We start from the raw sequence: 27,965 nt of genomic DNA, 5'->3' as shown, positions 1-27,965 counted from the left end.
TTTATCAGTTTATTTTATTCCTTTTCTGTTGCAGAAAAAAGATAAAATTGCTTTAAATAATAGATATAATAATAGAACAAAGGAGACAGGAAATGAGAGAGACATTAAGGATTTCATAAAATGAAGAGGATATTATGACAACTGTAAGGTGAGCTTTATCTTTAACCTCACCCCACTGTGCTCTCTCTCTCTCTCTCACCCCCTTTATATACATTTAAGAAACAGGAGATACTGAAGAACATCTGCTTTCCAAACATGATTCAAAAGTAATATTTAGAGGCTTCAAAAACTGCCTGTCAAACTTGTGAAGTTGTATGAAAAGCTGGAACCTGAGAGGTAATAATAGTGCTTGTGTATGTACGTGGTCAGTATGTGAAACGGGTAAAGTGGGAGGATCATTGATGGCTTCTTTCTGCAGCTGAAGAGTGAATGAATTAGGAACCAGTGAAATTACCGTCACAAGCTGCCTGGCTTTATTATTGATCAAAAGTACTACTTGACACAAGAAAGGGAAAAAATATGAAAGAATAAGCGTCTCTGATTCTTCTGTAAGTGCAAAAGGTTGCGGTGAGCATCTGTGATGAGCTGCTGAGCCCAAACTTTTACTCTAAACACACGAAAACTCTGCTAAAATCCAGACGTGTGATTGAGTCTCATTTAGTTCAAGGTCAAAGACAGTGAGAAGTATTGAAGCAGATTAAGTCAAACTGGTTTAAAATCAAGTCCCTGAATAGTTAATAAAGGTATCATACATGGATCAATATTTATCTATCTGCAATAAAAATGATTTGTTTTCCAACTGAGCACTGTAGTGTTCGTTTTTATGCTGTAAACCATTGTGTATGCTCTTGAACGAACTGCAAACCAGGCCTTTTCCAGGTCAGTTTGCTTTTGATGGCCTTCAAATCCCATTGATTTGAAAGTTTGTCTGAGCCCCAGAGGGACAGAATTAATCTTTCATTGAAATATTAGTGAAAATGTAACTGAAAATTCTCAACCAATGATTATGAATTTATTGTTTTCTCTTACAAAACTCATCTTCATGAAAATGCCAACCAGAAAAAATATGTTTGCCTCCAAATAATTTAAAAGTAAGTAAAAAATATATATATGAATAAACTAAAAAAAACAGGAATTTTTAGGGATTAAAACAGGACTATATATGTCAGATCGTACCCATGTTCACCACAGTACCTGTTATGATCCTGGGTCAGTGTTTTGATTTTGTATTATTTTTTTAGTAGTCTGTAGTCTCTTCTTGGTTCATGTTTACTAGTGTTTTGGCTTCTGTATTTTTGTTCTTAGGTTTTGGTCTCTATGCTCAGATCAGACCTATATGCTCCAACATTACCACCCACAGTGTGACAGTCAGACAGCAGAAAGGTTCAAAATGTTCACCTCCAAGACAAGTGAGCCTTGAAACTACTGCTATATAGAGCCCTCTTCCTGTTTTTTCTTTCTTCTACCCCAATCAGACCTCTCTCAGATTTCTTCCTTCTGCTTCTTCGGTTTTGGTCTCTATGGTCCTCATGTTACTCTGTGTTCCCTTTGTTTTGTCTGCACTCTGTCGCTGAGTTCTGTCAGTGTATTTCCTGCTTTACTTTGAAGGTCAGTGTCTGATGTTAGTGTATTCAGTTTGCAGCCTTCTTGTCTCGTCATATTCATTAGGTTCAGCTGTGTCTCCCTCCTGTGTGCAGTTTCTTCGTTTCCCTCTGTGTGTATTTATAGTGTGTTTTCTCTTGTGCGCACCACTGGTCCGTCCGTGTTAACTCCGTGTTTTCTCCCTGTATATCTTACCCCGTGTTTGTGCTGCTCTCCGTCTCCTTCAGGTTTCAGATTTGCTTGTTTGACCCTTAGTTTTTCCAGTTCAGGTTTTCTTAATTCTGATTTTGCCTCCCTTGCTTTTGTTTATATTTTGTTATCGTAAGTAAAGCTCACTCGCATCAAGTAAGTGCCTGCATTTTGGGTCCTTCTTCATAACTCCACGTGGCTTGCCTCGCTAGCCGTGACAGTACCCATGTTCATCATGAAAAGAAAGTGTCTTGAGTTCACTGTGCCTCATTATTATATACTAAGAAAGTGTAGTAGGGAACACTATTGTATATTAGGCTTTGGATACACAAGTTTAAAAGTTCAAAAAAGGGTAAAATTTTACACAAAGATGGGCATCAGCAAGTAAGTAAATCTCACTTGAATTTTTTTTTTGTGGATAATAATTTGTTAGTCTTTGATAGAAAAGATACAACATGTATGTAGTGTTCATTGACTTTGAAACACACATTGCTTCCTTATGAGAAATTAATTTTTGAAGGCATGTTTCATTATAATCCAAAAGCCTCAATTTTTGGACAGATGGCCTCACATTATCTTCAAGCAATCCTTTCATATGATTCAAGTCATCTTATAATCAATGCACAAAAATGTCCACTGTTACTGTGGCCAAAAAGCCTCTATCTTTATCCATTATTCCAAAAAGTCTTTGCGTACATGCTCGTCAGCAAGCTGCAGTTTTACTCTAATGTTCATTTTGGATAGAAAGAACTTTTTAAGGGGAGCTGAGGGAGGTGAGGATAGAGCTAATGAGTTGAATCTGTTTTTCAATAGATTCGACACAACAGTGTCTGCTCACACCCCCACAACCTCACCTGTAGTCAGCCTGGAACCCAGAGCCACACCACTGTGCCAGCCTCTCTCTTCACATGGCGCTGTTGCCTCCTGTGGGATTCCTGACACCCCTCCCCCACCCATCACCTTCACTCAATACCAGGTGGAGATGCAAATGAGGAGACTTCACTCAGGCAAGTCTGCTGGACCAGATGGAGTGAGTCCCCTCGTCCTCAAGACCTGTGCCCCCCAGCTGTGTGGAGTCTTTCATAAACTGTTTATGCTGAGTCTGAGTCTGCAGAGGGTACCAGTGCTGTGGAAGACATCATGCCTCGTCCCTATTCCAAAGACGCCACGTCCCAGTGGCCCCCAGGATTACAGGCCCGTGGCACTGACCTCCCACATCATGAAGACCCTGGAAAGACTCATCCTGGACCAGCTGCGACCCATAGTAAGACCACATCTGGATCCCCTTCAATTCGCTTATCAGCCTCGTCTCGGAACTGAGGACGCCATCATCTACCTGCTCGATCGTGTCTACACCCATCTGGACCAGCCAGCGAGCACTGTGAGGGTCATGTTCTTTGACTTTTCGAGTGCTTTCAACACCATCAGGCCGACCCTCCTGGGTGATAAGTTAGCAGCGATGCAGGTGGATCCTTCTCTGGTGTCCTGGATTGTTGATTACCTGACAGGAAGACCACAATATGTACGTCTCCCACAGTGTGTGTCGGACAAGGTGATCAGCAACACAGGGGCACCACAGGGGACTGTCCTCTCCCCCTTCCTCTTCACCCTCTACACCACAGACTTCAGCCACTGCACAGAGACCTGCCATCTTCAGAAGTTTTCTGATGACTCTGCGGTGGTTGGATGCATCAACGGGGATGATGAGACAGAGTACCGGACTGTGGTCGACTCCTTTGTCACGTGGTGTGAGCAGAATCATCTGCAGCTCAACGTGGCAAAGACCAAGGAATTGATCGTGGACTTCAGGAAGACCAGGAAACACTTGACCCCTGTTTCAATCCAGGGGGTCAGTGTTGACATTGTGGATGACTACAAATACCTTGGAGTACATATTGACAATAAACTGGACTGGGCTAAAAACACCAAAGCACTTTACAGAAAGGGCCAGAGTCGTCTCTATTTTTTGAGGCGACTGAGGTCCTTCAACATCTGCCAGAAAATGCTCAGGATTTTCTACGAGTCTGTTGTGGCCAGTGCGATCCTCTATGCTGTGGCATGCTGGGGGAGCAGGCTGAGGGTCGCAGATGCCAACAGACTCGATAAACTGATCCGTAAGGCCAGTAGTGTTGTGGGGATGGAGCTGGACTCCCTCAAGGTGGTGTCAGAGAGGCGGATGTTGTCCAAAATAAAGACAATGTTGGATAACACCTCCCACCCACTCCATGACATGCTGGTCAGTCACAGGAGCACGTTCAGTGAGAGACTGAGAGTACCGAAAAGCACCACTGAACGACACAGGAAATCATTCCTGCCTGTGGCCATCTCCCTGTACAACACATCCACTTAACACACTGTTTACTGCTACAACTATATGTTTCTTTCCAGCTATTTATTAATGTGTGACTTATGTATATATATATATATATATATATGTATATTGTACTATTCTTAGTTAGCGTGTTGTCTGTTTTGTTAATGTTGGTTTATAATGGAGCACTGTAACAAAAAATAATTTCCCCCAGGGATCAATAAAGTATTCTGATTCTGATTCTGATAATGGCATGCTTCACATGCAGGTTAAATTTGGGATTCTCTTTCAGACTATAAATGCGTGTATGCTAATAGCAACAGGTGCAAGCATTACCTGCACATCCTGTAATGAAATCTTACATTATCCGAGACTTCTAGTCTAGTCCTAGACAGATTGGCATTTTTTTCTCATATTGTTGAAAATCTTTTCTACTTTTAGAATAGTTTCCTTAGACTGGAATGGTTAGTTTCTTTGACCTCAGTGCCAGATTCATAAATATCCCAAAGGTCTCAGAAAGCTCTTTAGATGCAGGCATGATGATGCCACACATTTCAATAACAAAGAGAATAGAAGACACTGGATGTTTGGTGTCACGTATCATTCCCTAAGGAGAATCTCACAATTGGCACCCAAGCTGAAATGTGATTGATCTGTTTTACCTTCATTTAGCCAGGAAGTTCTACTGAGATCAAATTTCACAAGGGATTCTTGACCGTGGTAGCAAACATTAAATACAACCTCTACAACATAATATATGGGATACAAATACCCACAACATGTAGTGTGAAAGACAAAAGAAAAACACTCATAATTCTCGTTCCCCATATTCCCTACGATGCTTTTACATTCACTAGTGGCGTCTTTCTGCAATTTTTTGTCATTTATATATTCAAATTATGAAAATGATTAAACATTTTCTGTTTTTTTCATATAAAGCTTGCATATAAAAGAGCTGTTTCAGAGTTGGTCATATGTTTGCTTTTTCAAATATGTTGAAAACGTCCACAGTGTTCAATTGATATACTTTACTGCTTTTCTTGACCTTAAGACACTACTGTAAAATAAAACCGAAAACCCAGACATGATTAAAGTCAGAGATTGATAGAAAAGATAATTACTCATGTCAATTCACTGTAAGAGAATGTGGAATCCATACAGCTACGTCTGAATGTGTTATTTTTATGGCAAATGCACTCAAAGCGCTTTATACAGCATCTCTCATTCACACAAGCACTTTCTATCTAACATTCTCACTCTGATGAATGCATTGTGAGCAGCATTGTGAGCATAAGTATTTTGGCCAAGGATACTTTCACAGGCAGACTGGAGGAGCCAGGGATAGAATCACCAGCCTTCTTATTAGCAGATGACCTGCTCTACCTCCTGAGCCAAAGCCACCTGAATAAACCTCATTCTTCTATTAAAGTATAAAAATTCTGATGAAAGTATCAAATACTTGATACTTTGTTATTCTGATACATCAAATACCATCCATAAAATAAAAAAACAAATGCATGATACTGTAAAAGGGGAGGAGAGGTTACGTTAAAAATCCCTCAAAATCCCTAAAGTTCAAATTCACTAAACTCATCTTTAGAAGTAAATGCCTCCTAAAGGATGATGAATAAGTATTTCATGGCTGGGGAAGTTCTTTAAGAAATTACTCTAAAGTTTGGTGTGCCCCTAACGAGCCTCTTCAACATCCTGACTAAAACCCAGTCATGATTGTGGTGATTTTACTTCATCGGTGGTCTCGGTTGACCACACAAATCAGACCTATATACTCCAACATTACCACCCACAGTGTGACAGTCAGACAGCAGAAAGGTTCAAAATGTTCACCTCCAAGACAAGTGAGCCTTGAAACTACTGCTATATGGAGCCCTCTTCCTGTTTTTTCTTTCTTCTACCCCAATCAGACCTCTCTCAGACGTCTTCCTTCTGCTTCCTCTGTCTTCTTTTTATTCTCTTAGTCTTTTTACTCTTGTCAGACCTCCATCCCTCTTTCCTCTCTTGCTCCCATCGTCTTGTTTTGCCCTCACGTCTCTGGTCTCAGGACTTTTTTTCCTTAACAACCTGCCATCTCTCAGTGTGGCTCCACTTGACTTTGCTGTCCCATTACCGGTGTGACCTCAGTCCATTTACTGCCTCGACACTTATCGGCACTCTGACTGCACTGTGCTGCAGTGCTGATTTGCTGAAGGAAGAAAAGAGGAACCTGTCTTCGTCCTCTGCACGTTTGGTTTTCAAATTATTGGGGAATTAGGAACATTAGTATCAGGGCAGGGGTTGTTTCTGTGGCTAGTTATATCCTCAGTGGGTTACTGAACTTGAAGAGAGACTGTACTTTGCACTGAGGCATACACTCCAGTAGTTAGCAGGCAATAACTATCATTAAGCCCAATTTGGTTTCTCTACTTTCTATTTAATGACTGAGAAGCTACGATGGATATACGAGAAGACCTTTTTGTAAAATCAAATCCCCTGATGACTACATAATTGTAATAGGAACCGAGAGCAGCATGTTGTTATAGAAGAATGAAGACGAATGAGATCTGGAGAGAAATGGGAGGCCAGGAGATATAAAGTAATAAAAGGAAAAGGAATTTTCCATCAAGGAGAGTTAAAATAACAGATCTCTCCCCGTTCCCCTTGATTTTTCTTATTGTTTTAAGTTATATTAAAGGCAGAAGAAGAAGAAGTTACTATATTAGATCAAAATTAGCTCACTGGGGGACACTGTACAAAAACCATGAGCAGTAATCCATAATTTTTTAATATTTTGCTGGAAAAAAATGAATAGTTGCACTGGTTTATTGAAACCAGCATACACATAGAGCCACCTTTATTCTTCAGTACAGCCTGAACTCTCACAGGGACACTTTCCTGTAGTCTTCAGGAATAGCCCCCCCCCCCCAGAACACTTAAATCTCTTGGCTGTCTTTTGTTCCCAAACTGTTCTAGCTAATGTCAGGGTCCAGGCTGGTCTATGACTGATAGTGTTGCTTAGTTTTTCTGCCCAACATCACCTTTGACAAGATCCCCAACACCACTTGCTGAAATACAGCTGCAAATCATGACAGAGCCTCTGCCGTGTTTAACAGATGACTGTAGACACGCTTGTACCTCCTTTGCCTCCTTTGTACATATTGACAATGATTTGAAACAGACAAAATAAACTCAGCTATGTTCCAACCTGTTTCCTCTCCTGCCATTATTTTGTGAGTCTCCTCTTGTCCTTTGTCATGTCCTCCTTCATGGTCGTGTGTCCCCCTGCTTTGTGTTTCCTGGTGTTTAGTTTTTCTGCTCCTGCCCTGCATTTGTGTTGGATTTTGTTGTTTTTTTTAGTTCATTCCTGTATTCGGTGTCCTGCATGTGGGTCTGTTTTTTTTTCCTGGTACATAACCGTCATATGTCAAGAAGAGCTTCTTGACAGCCACCCTTCCACCATTTCTAATGAGGCTTCGGTGAACAGTAGATGGATCAATTGAAGGGCCAAATGCATCTCTCAGGGCCGGTGTCAGTGTCTTGTGCTATTTTCTAAGGACATGACTTTGACATACTGTTCATCTGCTCTTTTAGGCCTGCCACTTTTTCTTTTGTCCTCCACTTATGCACTTTAATCCTTTTATGGACACACTGCACACTAAATAATCTAAATCATCTAAACAGCTAAAACACTATTTTATGCTTTTTAAACCATGTTGTCTTTAGCATTTTTTATAGATTCAACTAAAGAAGTGGGAAGAAATTATATATTGTTCTGGGTAGGCTCTTGTTTCTTGTGCCTAATATTTATAATTTAGAACTGGCTCATCTCTTGAGTTAGGTGCCTTTTTTCTGCTTGAATGATTCACAGGTCAGTGTTAAGAGGCTTAAAAAGCAAAAACATTCCTCTGAAAGTGGTCCGATACAAAGACTGGACTGAAAAAGAGTGAAAAAGCAGCCAATCACCAAGACAAACTAAAGCTTCACAAAAACAACAACGTGTGTGAGGGACATTTTTGTTGTGTAATAGGATTAAATCCATTTAAAGCAATGACAGAATGTAGCTTGTCATGTTGAAATACCAGAACAAGTTATTTTTTTATTTTATTTAGGTAACAATTTTATTAATACATCACCAAGTCTAGACCTACTTTCTTTTTTTAAAATTCATTTTATGTATACGCGACACTTTAGATACAAACATTTATGCTAAATTACTATATTAAAGCCACCTATAGACCTTAACTCTAATTGCTGAATCAGATTTCTTTCTAAGCACTTTGGCACTTCCGTGTTTGCTTGCATTTTGTTGTCCTGTCCGTTGTTTGAACTTTGAACATTAGTTTTTAAGCCTTTAAGCTTTTAAAATGTGAATAATGGTTTACTTGCATCAGGGATTTCTATTGAGGGAAGATCCTCAACAACCATGGCAAAAAGCAGCAATAAAATGTTATTTCTTTTTAATTATCCTTTAACAGCTTAATAATGTTTTTGTAAATTAATTCCTCATTGAGAGTGGGCTCTGTTTCCCAGAGAGCCTCCTCAGTGCTTTAATAGGCATTATAAGCCTGAAAAGCATCAAAAAGCTAAAAGAACTTCATTAGTGTGAAGAGTTTATGGTCCCTTTGTGGTCTAAAAATGTTTTACAACCACTGAAAGATGATATCTAAAAAAAATCCTTCAGGATCAATATAAAAAGTAAGTTGCACAACAAATGCATGGAAAACAAAAGCTGCTGGGTCATGGATTATATTTGGTCAGCCCTACTGTCAGTCGCTGTTGCTTAGCAACAGTACGACCATGCCCATTTAATATCAATATCAATATCAAAACAATAGACATTCTGTCAATGAACAAGTAACTACGCATCTGTTATGAAAGTGTTACAGAAGAAGTACTGCAGAGGTTGTATTTCCTGTATACCACATCAGTGGGAAACAGTGTTTTAAAGTAGACACAATAAAATAATTTAGTGCGTTATATTTTTATGAAACATACACAACTGGGCAGTCTTTTGAAAATATTATGAAACCAAATGTAAGTACATAAGGTTTTTCTCCATTTCTTAAATGTAAATATTACCAAGACTGACTGAGGTTTGATCTAACAGGATAAATCCAGCTTCACCAGTTCACCAATTCATTGCCTCCATCAGACCTATTTTACTCAGAACTGAGGCTCACTGGACTCAATAAAGGTGCAGGAGAGCTCATGCTGTTGTGTTTGAACTGATTCAAATCAGTATATTAATTAGAAAACCACCCACCTAGGATTCTAATATCAGTAAGGATTCAAATCACACTTTTCCCTCCTCAATTAGCTATCAGCAGCTGCTCTCTAACTTAATAGCGCTGTTATCTAGCCCCATAGAAAGGTCAAGCCTACTGGGGGAATTGTAGTGAATGGCTGGCTAACATTTGGTACTTAGTGTGTGTCTAAGAAACACACAACTTGTGTGTGAGTGTGTGTGTAAAAGTATGTTAAGTTAATGTGCATCTAAAGGGCAACACATTTCTTGTGTGTATGATGGTGCTGAAAAATGTGGGATGAATTATGGTGAAGGACATTCATTCGCAAAGCAGTTGTACAGTTCCTAATTGGGGTCAGCCCCTTTCACCAGCACCTTTTTTTAAGTTGGTAAAATGCTTGTGTGCCTTTCATATGAATGAAACTCATCTGTCATCAAGATCTTTAAACTCACATCCATTATTTTAATGATTCGAATAAAACAAAAGGACCTTCAAAAGTTTTCTTTTCCCATTTTAGGAATAACCATTAGTACCCGCACATCCAAAAGTTTTACTCAACATTTCATCCTCCCATTTATTCTCATTAACTTAATAATGTGTCATATTGCACTACAACTTTTTCCTTTTGAAAACAAAGAGCACACACTCCTCAGGTAATATGTGCACATGATTTAACACAGCACATGAGATAAAAACACCAACTTGTACCTTCTGAGCACGCCGTTTATCTGCTCTCTGGTTCTGGTGGTAGATGCGGCTGAAGTTGGAGACTATGACAGGGACGGGCAGAGCGATCACCAGGACGCCACTCAGGGAGCAGATGGAGCCAAAGATCTTTCCAGCAATTGTCTTTGGCACCATGTCCCCATACCTACAAAAGGAGATAAATGAGAAAGGTTAGGAAAACGATTTACATTGATGCATAGTTTCAAATGCACTTTACTGTGTAGTTCTATTTTTTATGATCTGTTTTAATGTCTTTTGAATTTGTGCATGAAGAAACGAGAGTGGAAATGCCAGCAGAAAAAAAGAAAGAAAAGAAAACCCTTTGTATAAAAAGTCCTTGCTCTTTGACTGATGTGAAAAAAAAGATGGCATATTAAAAGAAAGGCTATAATTTTTGAATACACTTGACATTGTGGCGCTTGCTTCTGCTACTGTAGACAAAGCAGCAATTCACACTGCCTGCCACTCATCAGAAAGGTCAAAAAATACAGAATAAACACTGCAGTGGAAAACTGTAAGGACTCCCTTTCAAAGTCTGGACTTTTGTTACACATCACTATAGCAGAAAAAGTGCCATAGTGTTCTCACGGGGCAGAAAAATGAATTAATCACCTTTATATAGGCTGTTAATAAACATTACAACAAAGTAAGACAGCCAAACTTAAAAAGAAACTGCTCCACAACAACATTCAATATTTAGCACAACAACATTCAATATTTAGTATTTACTGCTGTTCACACTTAGCTAGATTAACGTGATGGTGTTGTGTTTAGTATGTTGCTTTGTTTTTTTGTTTTTTTTGCTTGTTTTCTCTTCTTTTTCTCTCAACAGGTGATCCAGGAGATTTTTTTTTTCTCTTTGTCTTTGTAAGTGCCCTTTCTCACTGTCCCTTTTCCCTTCTGATTTTCTTTTCCTTCCTCTCTTTCTTTCTCCCTTTCCTATCCCCCAGTCATGTCTGTCCCATCTGTAACAACTGAAAATAAAGTAAATAATAACAACAAAGTTTGATCAAATGGACCAATACGGCAATGCCATGATGATCCATTTGGCAAAATAAATCCATTTGGTATCCTTGTTGGTCTTCAGACAACAATTCTGACGGCTAAAGAACGAAATGGGACAGACAAAAAAAAAAAAGAAAAAGAAAAAAAAGAAACTGCTCATGAAAACCTAAACTGGGAAACTAAACACTTGGAAAACACTGGGAGACCTGGAAGACTTGGAACATGGAGACACTGGGTGGGTAAACAGACGCTGTGACAACTGACCGGAGAAAACACAGACACACTAAGGGATGATCAGGGAGAAGGAAACACACGGGAACACAGCAGGAACAAATGTGCACACAGCGAGACAGGAGAAGCAAACTGAACACAAAGCACACGAAAGGAGGGACTGCCAAAATAAAACAGGAAGTAGTACGCATACAACATGCAAACTTGACACCGGGATGGGGATAAACAAACATGGGAGCACACGACAGACAAAACACAAAAAAGAACATGGGAACAGGTAAGGGAGACATGACTGGGATGAGAGAGGGTGAGGGACACTGCGATGAGAGGGGGAGACAGAGAGTAACAAACATGGAAACAACAGATCTAACATGAAAGATGCTGAGGACAAAACATAAAGACGGGTGTAAGAAAACAGGAGGAAAACACTAAACAAGAAACAGAGACAGGACTGAGGGAACGGGAAAATAAACTGATGACCGATGACCTAAAGCAGCGGTCCCCAACCCCCGGGCCTCGGACCGGTACCGGTCCGTGAGTCGTTTGGTACCGGGCCGTGAGAGTTGAGGCTCAGGTGTGAAATGTATGGTTTTCAGGGTTTTTATCGGTTTTCAACGTTATTTTGTTATCGTTTTATCGTTAACTCGGTTTTCCTGGGTCTTTTCACGTGTGTTATGAATAAATCTTCTTTTTTTCGGTACCGGCACTAGTTTTATTTTGTTGTATTCATCCGCGACACCTCATTGCCGGTCCGTGAAAATATTGTCGGGCATAAACCGGTCCGTGGCGCAAAAAAGGTTGGGGACCGCTGACCTAAAGTAACTAAACAAGAAAACCCAACATAATAACATCCAGAAATAGGTCCAGTTCTCAAACTCAAAATAAATTTAGCAAGATTAAAAAGTCCAAAACACAGAACACTGGGTCACCGACCCAAAACCATGCCAGTTACATCCTGTCAAAGAGCTTAATGAAGGCCAAGTTGTTTTTCATGGTAGTAAATAAATAAGCAAATTGATTTTCTATTTTCTATTTTGTTTCTTAGAGAAATTTGCTCAAAACTGAATTATACACTTTGAATGCAGTGCAATTACTGGCTCCGCATTGCAATTCTCAACCTTGAAAATTGAATTGTTAAGGCAAGTGCCAGAAACATTCTTGTCATGCTGTTGTTTCTTGTCTGAAAGCTCTGCATATTTATATAATTTATCATTGAAAATCATAGTTGTGAGACACTACAGACGGAAAATTGTCACTTTCACCATAATAGTCACTCGTGGTTAAAGTGGGATACATGCTTTAAACACGCAACTGACATCACCTTTTAAGATGCAGTGATTTATTGAAACATGAGCAAATATATATTGAAATACAGAATATAAGGCAAAAACAGAGTTTGTACAATTCTTATAAGCTTGAAAGTCAGTATTTGGTATGACCAGCTTTGTTCTTCAACACAGCCTTCTTCAGGAATAGTTCTCCAGGCTTCTTGAAGGACATTCAAAGCTCTTCTTTGGATATTGGCTCTCTTTTGGTCTGTTCTCTCTGAAGACACTGGTATATAATATATATATATATGATGTATATAATATATATATATATGATGTTGGGGTCCAGTCTCTCGGGAGGCCAGTACATGAATGGTAGTGTTCCATGTGTGTGTTTTCTGTCCAGGCACTCTATGCTTTTACGGGATAGGCAACTTAATTTGTCATGCTGAAAAATTAAGTTGTCTCTAATCCCACATTTTCCACATGGAATTCCATGGTGGATCAAAATCTGACGGTAATTTTCTCTGTTCATAATTTCATCAGTTTTGATAAGATCCCCACCACTTGCTGAAATGTAGATTCTATCTTTTATAGATAGCCGTAGACACTCATTGCTCTCCTGACCTCCTCAGGACGTATTGACAATGAGTTGACCCACAAATTTAAATTTTAAATTCATCACTCCACAAGATGTGTTCACACTGATTTTTTTTTTTTTTGTCCTGCTTGTGAGTAACTTGGCATTTCCTCTTTTTTTTACCTCAACAGTGGTTTCTTCTGGCTTTGGAGGTTGGTCAGAGCAGCAACAGCAAGTGTTTTCAAAGCCATCCACAAGGTTCAAATCCACTCGCTGGCTGAGACCTTCTCTGTGGCAGCTAGCTGTTCTCTCTGTGCCTTCATGGGTTCCCCCCAGGTATTCTGGCTTCCTTTCACAGTTCAACATGGATGTTAGGTTAAATGATAAATTAGCCATAGGTATGAACGTCTGTCTCCCTGTTAGCTCTGTGATAGATTAGTAACCTGTCCAGGGTGTACCCTGGCTTTTACCCTATGACAGCTGGGATAGGCTCCAGCCCTGTCATGACCCTGAACTGGATATGGGGAAGAAAATGTAATCAGTGGGCGTTCCATTAGTATGTAAATGACCTTGAGAAAAAAAGTAAATCTAAGATGCTGAATTTGAACGGCGTGTGAGTAGCACAACTAACGGGAAAGACAAGTTAAAGTAAGTGAGTTACAGCTAAATTTAAAGCTAAATAACCCTAGAATACCTCATGTACAAATAAATAAATAAATTCAGCTATAATTATGAAAAATCTGCTTTTGTCATATGTCAGAAATAACATAACAAGTGCTAGCTAAAAGTCCTTAATCACATCAATGTTGCTGCTCTGCTCTGTGAACCTTAACCCTGTCCTTGGCCACAAAAATGAGTGGAAACAACATCACATGCATGCAGGAACATTAATTATTTCTGTCTTTACACTCATCAATTTTCAGATAAATTATAAATACTTATTATTAAATGAAAAAAGTACAAGAGTACTGAGGTCTGTACAGCTGAAAGGAAATTAGAAGTCAATTGTTCCTTGTTGGTTCATTACTTCTGGCTCCCTCAAAAACATGCAGTATTATTACCTACTATTAATATAAAAATATCTCGGTATTTATTACTGATTTACTACATCAATAATATGTAGTGAAATAATTTTTGACATAGCATTGTACAGAAATCTTTGCTGCTTTTCCTTTCTTTGTTCCCTATTTTAATGCCTGTTGTCCTCTGCTTCTCTTGGGCCCCTGATAATTTGATTACACAGGTGAATGACTGCTGTGACAGGTGGACAGAAGCAGAAAGATAGGACCAGTGCTATCTGTGTGGCTCAGACCAGGCATAACAAAGCCTTGCCAGTGGGATCTGAGGCGAGGAAGAAGCCAAGGTGTACTCTGGTGAATGCTGTGAGCCATGATGGCATTTGGGGCAACAAATTGATTTAATAACGGACTTCAAGGACGTGCTTGTAAGTTGGCGAGAAGAGACACAAAATCATCACCTGGAGAGGATACTTACATCGACTTTAAGTACTGTGACATAAAACGATGTTCACCAGTGTTTGCTCGTGCACCGTTTTTGTGTAAGAAGAAAACAGAGAGGACTATGCTGCATATAGTACCTCTGACCTTGACCAACCCATCTACATAAGAGTCACTTAAAACAGGCTCAAGAACAGAGTTGATTTTAATCCTCTAGTCTTCACTGGAACACTTGCACTTGTCAAAAGACCCTTTTTGCTTCCTCTCTGACTGTTTGGCCTCTTTGGCTCCCGAGTTTCCTCTCCACTGCATTCTCGACACCAAGAGACCTATGACAGGTAAGACCCATGCACTGTTGACCACTGGGCCTCTTGAGGGATGCTCTTTGGCTATCCACCTTTCTGTCTCTTGTTTTTTTGACCTAAAGCTTCCACCGTGGCCTGCTCTCCTTGCCGAAGAGCACTATAATACCAGTCTTACCTACCTCCTGCTCGCTACCCACAGAATGAGGAGATGAGGGATTATCACAAACCCAGCCGTCTGCTCTGCCTGAGTCAATGCGTGCAGGTAGGGAAGAATATGTTTCTCAAATCCTAATTCAAAATGAGTTTCCATTTTTTTCTCTACACAGTAAAGATGAGGACAGATGATTTAGACCAGAAATAACAGAAGTAACGTCAGAAATAATGAAAAAAAGAACTGAACAGACTGCTTTGACTTTCTCCTTTTTAATCAAAAATTTATTAAGCACACTGAAATAAATTGGGAAAAACAAAGTCACTGTAGTCACTGCCAAGTTTAGTGATTTTGCAGAGTTGCCATTAAAATGTTAAAATTCATTGTGCAATTTACAGTACGTTTGATTCATAGAAAAGGATGTGGTGGTTTAAACCAGTTCCTAGAGTTCATGGTAATGAATTTTTAACCCTGCTTCGGTCTACCTGCATGTATCTAAAGTAAAGGACTCGGTGGTGAAAAACCAAAGAATACTGCGCTTGTGTTTTATCCATCCCTGTCAAAATAGAAAGCTTCAAAGGCATAGCAGCATGAAAGTAGGGGACAGGTTTAGCTATCATCAATTATGATGGCTCTCTATGAATTATTATTTATGTTCACATAAGAAGAATAATACATTTTTGTTGCTCTTCATTCACCAAACTGAATTTCAAACAGCTCTTTTGAAAACTTTCTCTCATGATGTTTCCTGGCAGGCAGGTTGACGCGTACTGCAAGCAGAGAAGAGTCAGAAATATGAAGGATTATTAACAAACGATGGAGAGATGACCACAGGGCTTGTTGTTATTGTTGCCGAGTCCTGCTCCTGGCTGCCAGACAATGAGACAAATTATTTCACAGTTCGCTTCGCAAGCTGTCTGCCAGCTGATGAGAGACGACATTCTCCTGGCTGTCTCCGACTGCTTTGTTGTAATAATGTTTGACGCTCCTTACCCGCTACGATGTGTCAAATATCATTACGACTGCGAACTGCATTACCGTGAAATATTCAAAACTTTGCTCTCTGCAGCGAGTTAGCTCACATCAGGCCGTCATGTTTCAAAGAGAGATTGGTGCCTAAACACTTAATGAATTAAGGGTTGTGGTTACTTTTGTGCTGGCACCAATGGATTTTGACCTCGCTTTCATTATGGAGGCACCCCTTCATTCACAGTGATGACTGACTGCTGTGCAAAATAGAAACGTACTTTGTAATGAAAAGGTCCATTCTGTTGGAAATGTTTTTTTTAAACTTGCTTCTAAATAATTGCTGATGATTTGACTGGATCAGTCTGGGGGTGAAAAATTATCTGCAACCGCAGAATGTTGCAAATTCTCATGTGCCAAAATGCTCCATAAGCTACGTTTAGAACAGTTTTATCCGTGTGTGTAAAAACTCAGCCACCTCATTAATTTGAATGAAATCACTTTCTTCTTGTGGGAGATGGTGCCAATACTGTACAGAAGTTGTGCCTAACCACTCAAGGCTGCAGCAGATGAATTTGAAGGGAATGTATTATTTTTCCTGTTTACTCTTGTGATTTTCAGGCATTAAACAACTGCCAGCATGAAAAAAATCCTACCTAATGTTGCAGTATTATAGAGAGTTTTCGTGTTTGAATAACAGAACTGTGATTTTTCAGGCTTTTCTGACTGGACTTGTTCACATTTAGTTTTTCATATTCTTATTCCTAGCGCTACTACAAGGATAATTAAAAATATTTTATAGAGTATATCTCAAAGGTCTATCAAGAACTACCATAGTATTTTCTCTCATCTGAATCCCTGTCTAGAGGAATCACATGACTCCAATAATAAACAGTATATCAAAAATGTCATGTTAGGCCTCATTACACAGGACTAGAGACCAGTCAGCAACACCTTGCAACCTTCTGTTAGACCTAATATTTGTATTCAACCACTCCTTGGTGGTGCTTGCTGGTTGTTGCTGTCACTAGGTGAAAGTGGTTGCAAAGAAGGTGCTGCACCATCATCGCTTTGCGTGCTGGCAGGCTACCATAGTAACATGTAGGTGGATGGAAGACGCTGACTTATCTGCCAACAGTGGCAAACTACTCACTGAGCGATAGTGAAACTTGGAAAAAGTGTGACACAAAGCCGAATGCAGAATATTTGCCTTCAGTTACCGCATTTCTACTGCTGTAACTAACACGTTTCAAAAGCCATGATTGACTTCTGCTTGGTGAGTACCTGGAGAGTTTGCACAGAGCATGCACACTATGGGCAAACACTGCTGACAAAAAAGCAATTGCAAGGAGGTTTGTGGTGCAGCACAATACACCTGTATCCAACCAATTTCACTTAGATGCTGCCAGTAACGACCATTCGCCAACTGGCCAGTGAACAGACATGTTTCTCCAGTGTGCAGGGGTTGCCAAGAGTCTGCCAAGCGATCTCTGTGGCCTAACGCTTCACAACCTATTTCTGAGATCATGTTGTAAACATAATAGTTTGCCAAGCAAGACAATTTAAAACACTAATGTGGCTGAACTATCGTAATTAACTTTTACTTGGTTATCCTAAAAACTCCTTGAAAAGCCTTCAGTTCATCCAAAATACTGCATAGAGAGTACTGACAGGGACTAGAAAGAGAGAGCATATTTCTCCCATACTGGCTTCTCTTCATTGGCTCTCTGTTAAATCCAGAATTAAATATAAAATTATTTTCCTCACATAGAAGGTCTTGAATAATCAGGCCCCATCTTATCTTAATGACCTTATAGCACCATATCACCCCAATAAAACACGTCACTCTTGGACTGCAGGCTTACGTGTTGTTCCTAGAGTATTTAAAAGTAGAATGGGAGGGAGGGCCTTTAACTTTTAGGCCCCTCTTCTATGGAACCAACTCCCAGTTTGGATTCAGGAGAAAGACACTTTACTTTTAAGATTTGGCTTAAAACTTTCCTTTCTGATAAAGCATATAGGGCTGGCTCAGGTGACCTTGATTCATCTCTTAGTTACACTGCAATAGGGCGAGGCTGCTAAGGGCTTCCCATGATGCATGGTTTCTTTTCACTCACTATGTGTTTATATACATTTCTGCATTTAATTATGAATTATTATTAATCTGTGGCTCTCTTCCACAGCGTGTCTTTAATCCTCTCTTCCTCCCCTTATCCCCAAGCAGTTGTGGCAGATGACCACCCCTTCGTGAGCCTGGTTATGCCTCCTGTTAAAATTGAGTTTTTCCTTCCCACTGTTACCAAGTGCTTTCTCAAAGGTGGTCATTTGTTAGTTGGGGTTTTCTTGGGGTATTATTATAGAATACTGTTGTTGCAATTTGATGCTGTATAAATAAAATTACATTAAAAAAACAGAAATTAATATGTCTTTACTTTTAGCATTTGAGACATGTATCAATTTCCATGGTTGTTTCATAAAAAGTTGCATACTAGCAAAGTTTTACACCAGAGTGGAGAAGCAGACTGGGAGATAGAGGGAAATGTGACAGCTGCAATTTCAAATGTTGTAAGTTATAAATCTCCTCACTCAATTATAATCAATTATACAGCCAACTCAGTCAGAAAAGAAACTTCCAAAGGTGTACAGGCCAGGCAGGCGCTTATCTGCCAGATAAGCATTCATTTTAGTTTTTCTTCACCTGTTAAAATGAAATAAATCAAGATAAAAAGATAAACAGTGAACTGATCAGTGACGGGTTGATTAAATGGTGTAGTGAGGTACAAAACACAGCAGTACAACCTTTCTCTGGTTAATGGACATCTGCACCAGAAGGACTCATTTCCTTGCTTTGTGCTCCTGCCTCATTTTACAATTAAGACAGTAGCAGGTGGGAAAAATCATTTATTTAGTCTTGTGTTTAATCGCTTGAAATTGCTTGTTTTGGACTTTATTAAAAGAAGCTGCTGTTGCTTCAGCAATGTGTGACAGGAACAACATGATCCAGATAGTTACGATGGATATAAAATCAAAGAGATTTGAATGGACAAGCTGCAAAAAGCCACTATTGTTGTTGAATGGCTTTGCTTATGAAAAGCAGACTTTGGCACAGCCAAACCTCCATTTGGACGTCCAACATTGTTACAGCTGTGATAAAGAACATTTAAAATCATTATCACAAGAGGAAACAGGCCAAAACTAGTTCTTAATTATACAGGGCCTGTGTTATTCTTGGTTTGACAGTTTACTGTGAGCTTACACTTTAATTTATCAGTCCTGTTTTCTATTCATGAAGATTGATCACCTCTGTGGGAGTATCTAGAAAAATACGCTGAAAATCTGTAAAACAACCATTGTTGCTGGTCATCAATCAGTGCACACACTCTCACATGGGCCACTCTTAGCACTGAAGCCAGCACCAAGTGCCAAAACAAAACAAAGAAAAACCCTGCAATTCTCGGAAAATTTCCACCTTTGGAAGCTGCCTTCAAAACCAAGTCACAGCTATCGAGCCACCAGTAAATAATTAAATAATCTTATCTGTCTGTCTGTCTGTCTGTCTATATCTATCTATATATACACCACACACACACCTCAAACTAACAAAACTCTTTGGTTTTAAATCTCTACAGCAAGAGAAGCAAATCAAAACCACCTGGAAAACACCCAACAGGCACAACTTATGAAGCAGTGGAGAAAGTGGCAGATGGGCGGTCACTGAAGGATTCTAATACTACCTGCAAAGTGATGTAAATTGTTTCTAATACTGCAGCTGAAGTGATTCCCAGAACTGATTTAATGGACTACTCTAAACTAGCAGCATATAATAAATAAATTACACCTTGATGCTGGCAAGACTGCCGAGCCTTTTATATTGTGAGAGGAAAGAGAAAGAGAAAAAATGAACTTCAAAAATTTTAAAGCTTATTTTTACTAGAACTCATCTCAGTGCTTGTAATGACATGGAATGCAGCACATGGCAAAAAAGGGCTCTAAATTTGAGCTCATTATTATTCAAGAAATTCATTACACTTTGTAAACAGTGAAATGTCTCTGTTGTCCATCTGGAGCAATTAATTTAAAATTAAAAAGTCATCTGTCAGCTTATAAACAGTTTTTCAGGTGGTTTCCATGGATGAAAAGCTTATTTTAATTCCACAAAGTGAGACCGAATTCATTTTCTAAAATAAAATAGCAATTTTGAAAGATAAGGCAACAGTGACAGCTATTATTACCTTATGGGAAACATTGTCTTTAAATGTGCCACATGCACATGTAAAGTTTTGAAAACAGTAATTTGGATGGATTATCCTTTCATGTCTTTAAAGGATTAACTATAACAAATTTATATAAATCTCCTGCAAATTTGCTAAGCTGCTCAACCCTGATTGCTTTTGGTAAGAGGCACACATTTGCTGTGTGACAGCGCAGGTTAACACAAGATCTCTGCATGATGTTTACATAATCTGCCTCAAATCTGAATAGCCCTAACAGTACGCTACAAGAATGAGTGTTGGATAATCTCATTGTAGATACAAGTACACAGCTTAGAGAATGTCAATCCACTTTGTCAGGCACTCCAACAATCACCTAAACAAAGACACAATGAGAAGGCCCTCTTTCAAACACATGAAAGGAACTAAAACTTGTGTTAAATAAAGCAAACTATCCTGTCATAACTGATGCACTGCGATAATTGGACACCACCTGGAGGCTGGTGTAGCAGGTCAAAGCTGAACAAGCAGAACTTTTCTGTAAATTTATTTTTTTGGTCTTAAATTCTGCCATTTATTTTTATGTCATTTGATTATTTTAGTCAACAGCTGTTGCTTTTTAAGTGCGCTATATAAGCAAACTTGACTTAAAAAAGTCTTTTTTAACACTTTTGTTTTCTTTTTCTCTCAGTTTGCCAAATGTCTGTATTTTAAAAAATGTACTAAAAACAAATTTATAATAATCTGAAAACATGCTTTACCCGTTAGCGTATGAGCTAAAACTGTGTGAGGAACTCAAAGATGTTAACGTTAACTCTAACACTGCGGTACACAAACTACACAATGTCAATAGGCACAAAAAACACGCTAATATTTGCTGTATGAAATATAAGGTTGTATAAGGGTTGCCCTTGGGCTTTTTATACCATTTCAAGTAACACTGCTTCAGTGTTTGAGAACAGATCATGAAATAGCAAAGTCACAAGATTAACTTAAAACACTGCTGAGAGATGCTCTGAGTAAAATTACCGCAGTTTTCTTTCCCTGCAGGTAAAGCCGCATTCACAGGTCAAACCGCACCCTGCAGCTCCACCGTGGTCATGTTTGTTGCTCTCTCTTTCACATTTCAGGACACATTTACGACCCTTTTCTTTTCCCCTCATCAGTGCAGAGCCAACCCTGAAACCAATCTGCCCTACTAAATCTCACGGAAGTGAACATGAGAAATGGGTGACTTGACCATCTATCCAGGGGGGACGGCAAGCGTATACAACCTGCCGTACTGATATTCACACACAAGCTCACCTTCCTGTTTTCTACTAAAGGCAAACAGGAGACGGTGTGATAACAACGGAAACAAGCTCGAGGAATGAAAAGGGAAAGGGAGGGGGTGGAACGGGATTAAAAATGAGGAAAAGAAACAATTTCATGTCTGTTCTTATACACACAAGCATGTGAGAGATGTGGGATATTAGTTCGTGTGACCTCCTGCCACTGGAAAGAAAACATCATCCATCATGACCTCTGTGAGCTCCTTTTTAAATTAGAGGCTGGTTCATCTTAACAGGGCAAGTTAACATTAAAGACAAGCTAACCTGCCAAAGTGGGCTGATGAAAACGGCCCGAACAATAGTGAGTTTATTTAAAAGCATGAATAAAGAGGGTTCAACCATAGTTCACTGTTAGCAGAGGATGATGTGTGAGATACCAAAAGCTGCACAATAGCTAAAAATGAAAGCAGAGAATTAATCGTTTTGTTAAAGAAAAAAAATCTTTATTTACTCACAGAAAAACTTCCTAAGCAAGTACTAGTATTGATTTGCACTACCCAGTAATGTCACTGTCATTTTCTATGTTGTTCATTTGTTTTTCCTTTCCAGTATTCTTCTGTTTATTTGTAGTATTTGCAGTTATAGAGGATTTTTACAGTACACCATAGATTTACAGCTGCATTTTGACATACTATGAAGGCTTAAATCACTCGGGATACAATCTGGGGTTTTTTCTCTCGATCTCATCAAAGCCTTACAACTACACTGCCCAGTAAACAACCTCTGACTAATCATTCAGAGATTCAATGCAAGTGGTAGAGTACAGAAGTCTGAAACAGCCTGAAAAACAGATAAAGTGTTGGCTACAGAGGTCGAGGAAGCTCATTTCTTACTCTGAACCACAAGGTATTTTAATTAATTTAGCATTTTGCAAAGCTGTATTGCATAAGAACATAAGAAAAAATGCTTTGCTTTAATATTACAACCCTCACATCAGCAAGGCATGCCCAGCTGTACGCCTGAGCCAGGTTGCCAGTCCAGGTCTAACACAGAAAGAAAGAAAACCATTCACACTCCTATTAACAACCAATTAAGGATCACCAGCTAAACTACCATGCATATTTTTGTGCAGCGGGCTAATAAATCTAAAATGTCAATTCATGTGAATTATTCCCTCCCACAAGGGAGGCTCTTGAGTCAGGGACCACTAAACCGTAATGACAATCACACACTATTCTCTTAATTTGAAATGCTCTTCTTACCAGTGCACCAATCACGATTAGTTTCTCCCACAAGAACGGAGCAGCACTGTTGGGTGATGGTTTCCTTTTATGTTGCAGTGACAATTTGATGCATGCAAAAGACTAATCCACATATGGAGAACAGGCCCCAGGTTGTCACTGTCCTCCACCTGCTTCCTTCTTTTTCATCTGCTCTGTTATTCTTTTTTTCTCATCAATATTTTTCAGTCATTATTGTTACTCGAGACCGTTCTGAGAAGTAGTATTTCAGTGTGCTCAGTCAAGACATTTGCCTTCATGCTTAGTGGCCATGCTTCAATCTAAAAACCTAGTATTGTCAAAAAGACTGGAGAAACAAACACTGACTTATTAATAAGGCCCAGGTAGCATTTTTATTGTTCCTAAGAGATGCTCTACACACATTTGTTACTTTACTGTAGGTAAGTTTACTGATTATGACGGTCATCCTATTTCTTTTTTTGTCTGGGAGACTTACAAAAATCTAACCAGCATTAAGAAATCCGTTTTATTGTACAACTTAAACAAGTGTAGCATGAAACATGTATTTTGTGTTTCTCCTCTATCCTAAAGGACTATATTTCTGAATCCTATATTCTCTGTTTGTTTCCTCTTGTTTTAGACTGCCCAGGCTTCTTTGTGGAGTTCTCCCTGCACTTTTAGGGAGGTCTCATTGACAATTTTAGCTACACAATCATAAGAAGAAATGACGCATGGTGTCCTGAGGATATGACAGGAAATTCTTATTTGGTTTTTTTTTGTATTTCACTCTGCTGTAGAAATGCAGAACTGTTTGCAGCTCTGAGAGGTGCTCAGTCTGTAGAACATTCTGTATCACTAGTGTACCAGCGATGGGTAAGGGAGCAGAATTTGTCTACTTTCATTTACAATGATATAAAAAGTCCACACAGAAATAACATAAAGCCGCTAAACCTTGAAGAAACAGAAGACTTTTTCAGATGTCTAAACATGCACATAAAGCACGATGTCATTCAGGAGGCTCTACTTTAACTGGCTTTCATGGAGTTCTTCCTAATGGTGAACTGAGAGTTTGAACTATTGCACTATACAGTACGAGTGCAGTGAATGACAGACATACTTACGAGTGTCAAATAATTAAAATTTCAGCATGTTTTGGATGCTTCAGGATGATGAAATACTGGGCAAAAACCAACTGAATGCTTGCAAAGACTTTAAGTATTTTAATCAAGGACTTGTGCTTTTGAATGCCAACACTTCAAATCCTTTTGGTATAAAATTTCTTTACCTTGTCTGACAAGTCAGAGCATTGTTGGAGCTCTCTTTTCTATTGAGTTATTTCTTTTACAGACAAACAGCAACACGAAACTCAGACGAAGAGCTCAATACTTGGGGCTTGATAGCCTGTAATTGTACTGGATATCCACAACACCTTAGAGTATTGTTATAATACTTTAGGGTGACTATGTTGTTTCTGTGAAAGTAGATGTGACCAAATAATCCTTCACTATTTTATTCAATAATTAAATCCGGTCCTTGTTTACAGTGCACAAATATAATGACTTTTCCCTTTATTATATGCTCTTATATGTTAGACAAATGCAGCCAAGAATTTTAAATCACAAACTTTAAAAAAAAAAAAATCTTCTACTTTTCTTCCTCTTCCTCCTGGCCTTAATCACCATCACCACGGGTGTATCCAGTGGAGGGAGCTATAGCTTTTGATCAATGGCACTTGAATTTTCGCCAGCATGATGTGATGGAATGCCACACAATTAGCAGTGGATCTGGGGAACTTGCCTCCTGTGTCATATCAGGGGCAAAGAAATGAAAATGTGGCAATTAATAAGCAGGAAGTCCTGTTCCGTCATTCATTCCCCAATGGCTCAATCTGGTAATTCTGCGACTGAGCTCCATCACTGAAGATATGACACACTCTCTATGCAGTGACTGTGCAGGGACCAGAACTACTATCAAAGAATAAGTGGATATAAATGCTAGCAGTGACAAAGCTAACATGGTGATGATTAGCAGCTGCATCACATTCCCATGGTCACCATCTAATTTTAGTGGGTAAGAGTCGTATTATTAGTTAATTAGCAATAAAAACTTAATTAGAAGTAATAGTGAGACCATTAGTTTCATGGGTATTTTAAAAAAGTAAAAAATGCATATACAAAAAACAAAACATAAAACTGCTCTCTCTAAAATGTCTTAAAGACATATAGATTTCACAAAAAACATACAATTTGAGGCTGATGAGTCTTCACTAATTGTTAGTAAGGATGAAAACCACACTGAAGTGGATGAAAACTATTGCTGTCAGCTTTAATCTTGTTAAAATGACGTTAACGCTATAACTGCATTAATGCGGCAAATCTCCGTCAGCGAGTTAACACAGATCACCCCGTGCGTGGGGCTGCACGGCGTCAACGCATTAACAAGCTAACTGCGATAAAGCGTTGACACCATGCAGCCCCCAAGCATGGGGCGATCCGCTTTAATTCGCTAACGGAGATTTGCCGCATTAATGCGGTTATGGCGTTAACATCATTTTTACGAGATTGGCACTGACAGCACTAATAAAAACACAAACTAAACTCAATATATTGATTGTTTTAGGAATGTCATGTTTTTGCTGGAAAACAATACTTTATATATTCACAATATAGTAACCACACAAGCAGTTAATGGGCCTTTTTACCAAATTCCAGGTTATTGTGGAGAGTTAGTCACAGGTTATCAGTCTTATACTGCTTAGGTAAAGGAAGGGTTACTTATTCACTTAAGAGCTAGTTTTGAGATTCAAGACAATATTTTCTCAGGCTGGCGTGACACAATATTCTTCAAGAGAACATCCTGATACTTTTAAACAACTATCAGACTGTAGCCAGACAAGTACAGAAGCCGCATTACAAAAATTGAAACAACACAGACAACTTAAAGACCGGGGAAGAACTTGGCAGGAAAAACCCAAAATTAAATGAGAGGAAACAGAAAGTAGGGACCTGCTATCCACCCAGATGGTACACCAGACGCAGCTGATGACTAGCAAGTATGTGTGTTGAGTGGTTTACTGGATTTCGGCCACCAGTCTGGACAAAAATCTCAAAACAGCTGCTCAATACAGGTCATCTTCAAAATAAAGGATTTTGACCATTAAAGGACTATTTTCACAAACTTTTCACAAGAGAATTAAAGCCCCCCTCTCCAGTCCAGTGACTAAACACTGCACCTTTGCTTCCTTTGGTATGTGGGCATCTATGGAAATAAGTCCTAGGTCCACACCCTGCCCTCCTTGTGAAAGCATCACTTGCTAGATAATGGGAGCCACGGGTCCACACCGTTGAAGCCAACATAGTGGATAGGGAGAAAAAAGTGTTCATAAAATGCATCAAAAAAAAAAAAAAAAAAAAAATCCTCAGTGCCTGCAGCCAGGTGTAAGCTTTTAATACTAAACAAAACTCACAAAAAAGAACAGATGGATTGACATTTATGGGATGCTTTTATTGCACTGACATCATCAACTCTAGTAAGGTTATCTGCACTTCACCTGTCTCCTCTCTGCTCTGCTCAAAGTCTGTTGTACCATGACAAACAAAGGGAAGCAGAAGAGCAACACAAAAAATGTTAAAAAAAAGCAAACAGAAGAGAGGAGAAAAATAAAATAGCGACCGCCTTACTGAAATGAAAAAAGCGCATAAAAACAAAGGACTTTATCAAATAGCTAATAATATGTTGCCAATGTTAGATAAACCTTGTTTCCTATCCCCAACTCTGACAAGTTTGTCAGGGGCAAAGAATTTATTCTTTAGGTCTGTAAAACCTTGGCTCTCTGAATCTGTGTTTTATTGGCACAGCACTGCGCAAGGTGGAATTACACAGACATGGCTTTGACTGCCTGTTTCGATTATGCGAATAAGGTCACTAGAGTGGGTCTTTCAAGAAGGAATGCAGTAATATTTCATGCTTGGTTGTCTGAATGATATGCAGTGTTAAATAATAATAAATAAAAGAAAAATATCCCTATGTGATGTGACGAGAATTGCTGGTGAATTCTAAATCCACAATGCTGCAAAAGGAAAAGTGTCAAGATGTAGCAACAGGAAGGGCTTGACAGAAGAGACAGCACTGAGATCAATATCATGAAGGCTCACTGCAGAGGTGTAAATCAGTATTACTATGAAGTAGCACCTGCACACTGTGCTTGTTCAAATTTCCAAACCGTATGTTTTACCAGAATTTACTTCCCACCTGAGTTTACCTCTGTTTGGCTGAGAAACTTCCTACTGATGAGCCAGTACTGGTTGCATTACTCTCCAGTAACACACATCTCCCTTTCCACGTGTCTGCCTTTACTGGTGGTATATCCCTTCTCACGTTCAACCTCCAATCAGCTGTCTCTCCCATTAGGTTCCATTAGAGAGTGTGAGATGAGAACAGAAATGAAAAAAGCTTTCTTTGGGATCTTTTTAAAAAGCCTCCTAAGTAGGTTAAATGAGAAAGTAGGCTGCCAGAAAGGCTCCAGAGACCCAAGGAGCTACTGTTGTATCACTCGAGAGGAGTGGCATCCCACTTCAGGAGTCTACATAAAGAGATAGAGGATGGGAAAGGAGAGATGAGGTATTTGTGATGAAGCAGTCTGAGCGTAATTGGCCTCAAATGTATCAGCTGGAGTGAGGAGATGGCACATGTATTGCTTTGTGCAACACACAGTATCCATGTAGACTATTCATTTAGGCTCCAAGCATTATTATGATAATATCTTGGAAATAAAACGACTCCCTTGTTAATTTTTTAAGGTTTTTTGGCCCTTGTCGGTTCTGTGGTGGAAGCTTCTGAAATATTCCTTCTTACAGTGGGAGAAGCCACTGTCTATGTGTGGCTTTGCAGCAGTAGAAGACTCCTCTCTGGTATCATATAAAATAGAGAAATATGCTATGCATTTGAAATGTAAATTTCACTTCCATGACATGATATCCCATATACACACTGCTGGGATGAGTTCCTTTCATTGCCAGTCCTAGATAAACAAAGAAACACATATATAAATACATAATTTTTTTCCAAAGATTTTATCTTTAGGCATTTTCACTTATATTTTGGACAGGAGCTTAGTGTAGACAAAGGGAGAGCCAAGAGCTGTTCACAAAGAGATGATGCACCAGAAACCTCCTTGAGTTTCCTTTGGTCGCCAGCAGATTGCTATATTGC

At 39.2% G+C, this 27,965-nt stretch overlaps 1 protein-coding gene across 1 annotated transcript in view; it reads right to left on the bottom strand.

Moving 5' to 3' along the window:
* LOC116320757 (potassium voltage-gated channel subfamily D member 3-like) overlaps nt 1-27,965 on the bottom strand; it is a 99,789-nt gene that overhangs the window by 10,213 nt on the left and 61,611 nt on the right. The window contains exon 4 of the mRNA XM_031740460.2: nt 10,051-10,213. Within this exon, the coding sequence (XP_031596320.1) occupies nt 10,051-10,213 (163 nt within the window). The remainder of the gene's footprint in view (nt 1-10,050; nt 10,214-27,965) is intronic.

This window comes from Oreochromis aureus, linkage group 5 (genome assembly GCF_013358895.1).
Source record: "Oreochromis aureus strain Israel breed Guangdong linkage group 5, ZZ_aureus, whole genome shotgun sequence".
Lineage (NCBI taxonomy): Eukaryota > Metazoa > Chordata > Actinopteri > Cichliformes > Cichlidae > Oreochromis > Oreochromis aureus.
The sequence above is the reverse complement of the archived record's forward strand: the minus strand, read 5'-3'. Positions and strand labels throughout refer to the sequence as shown.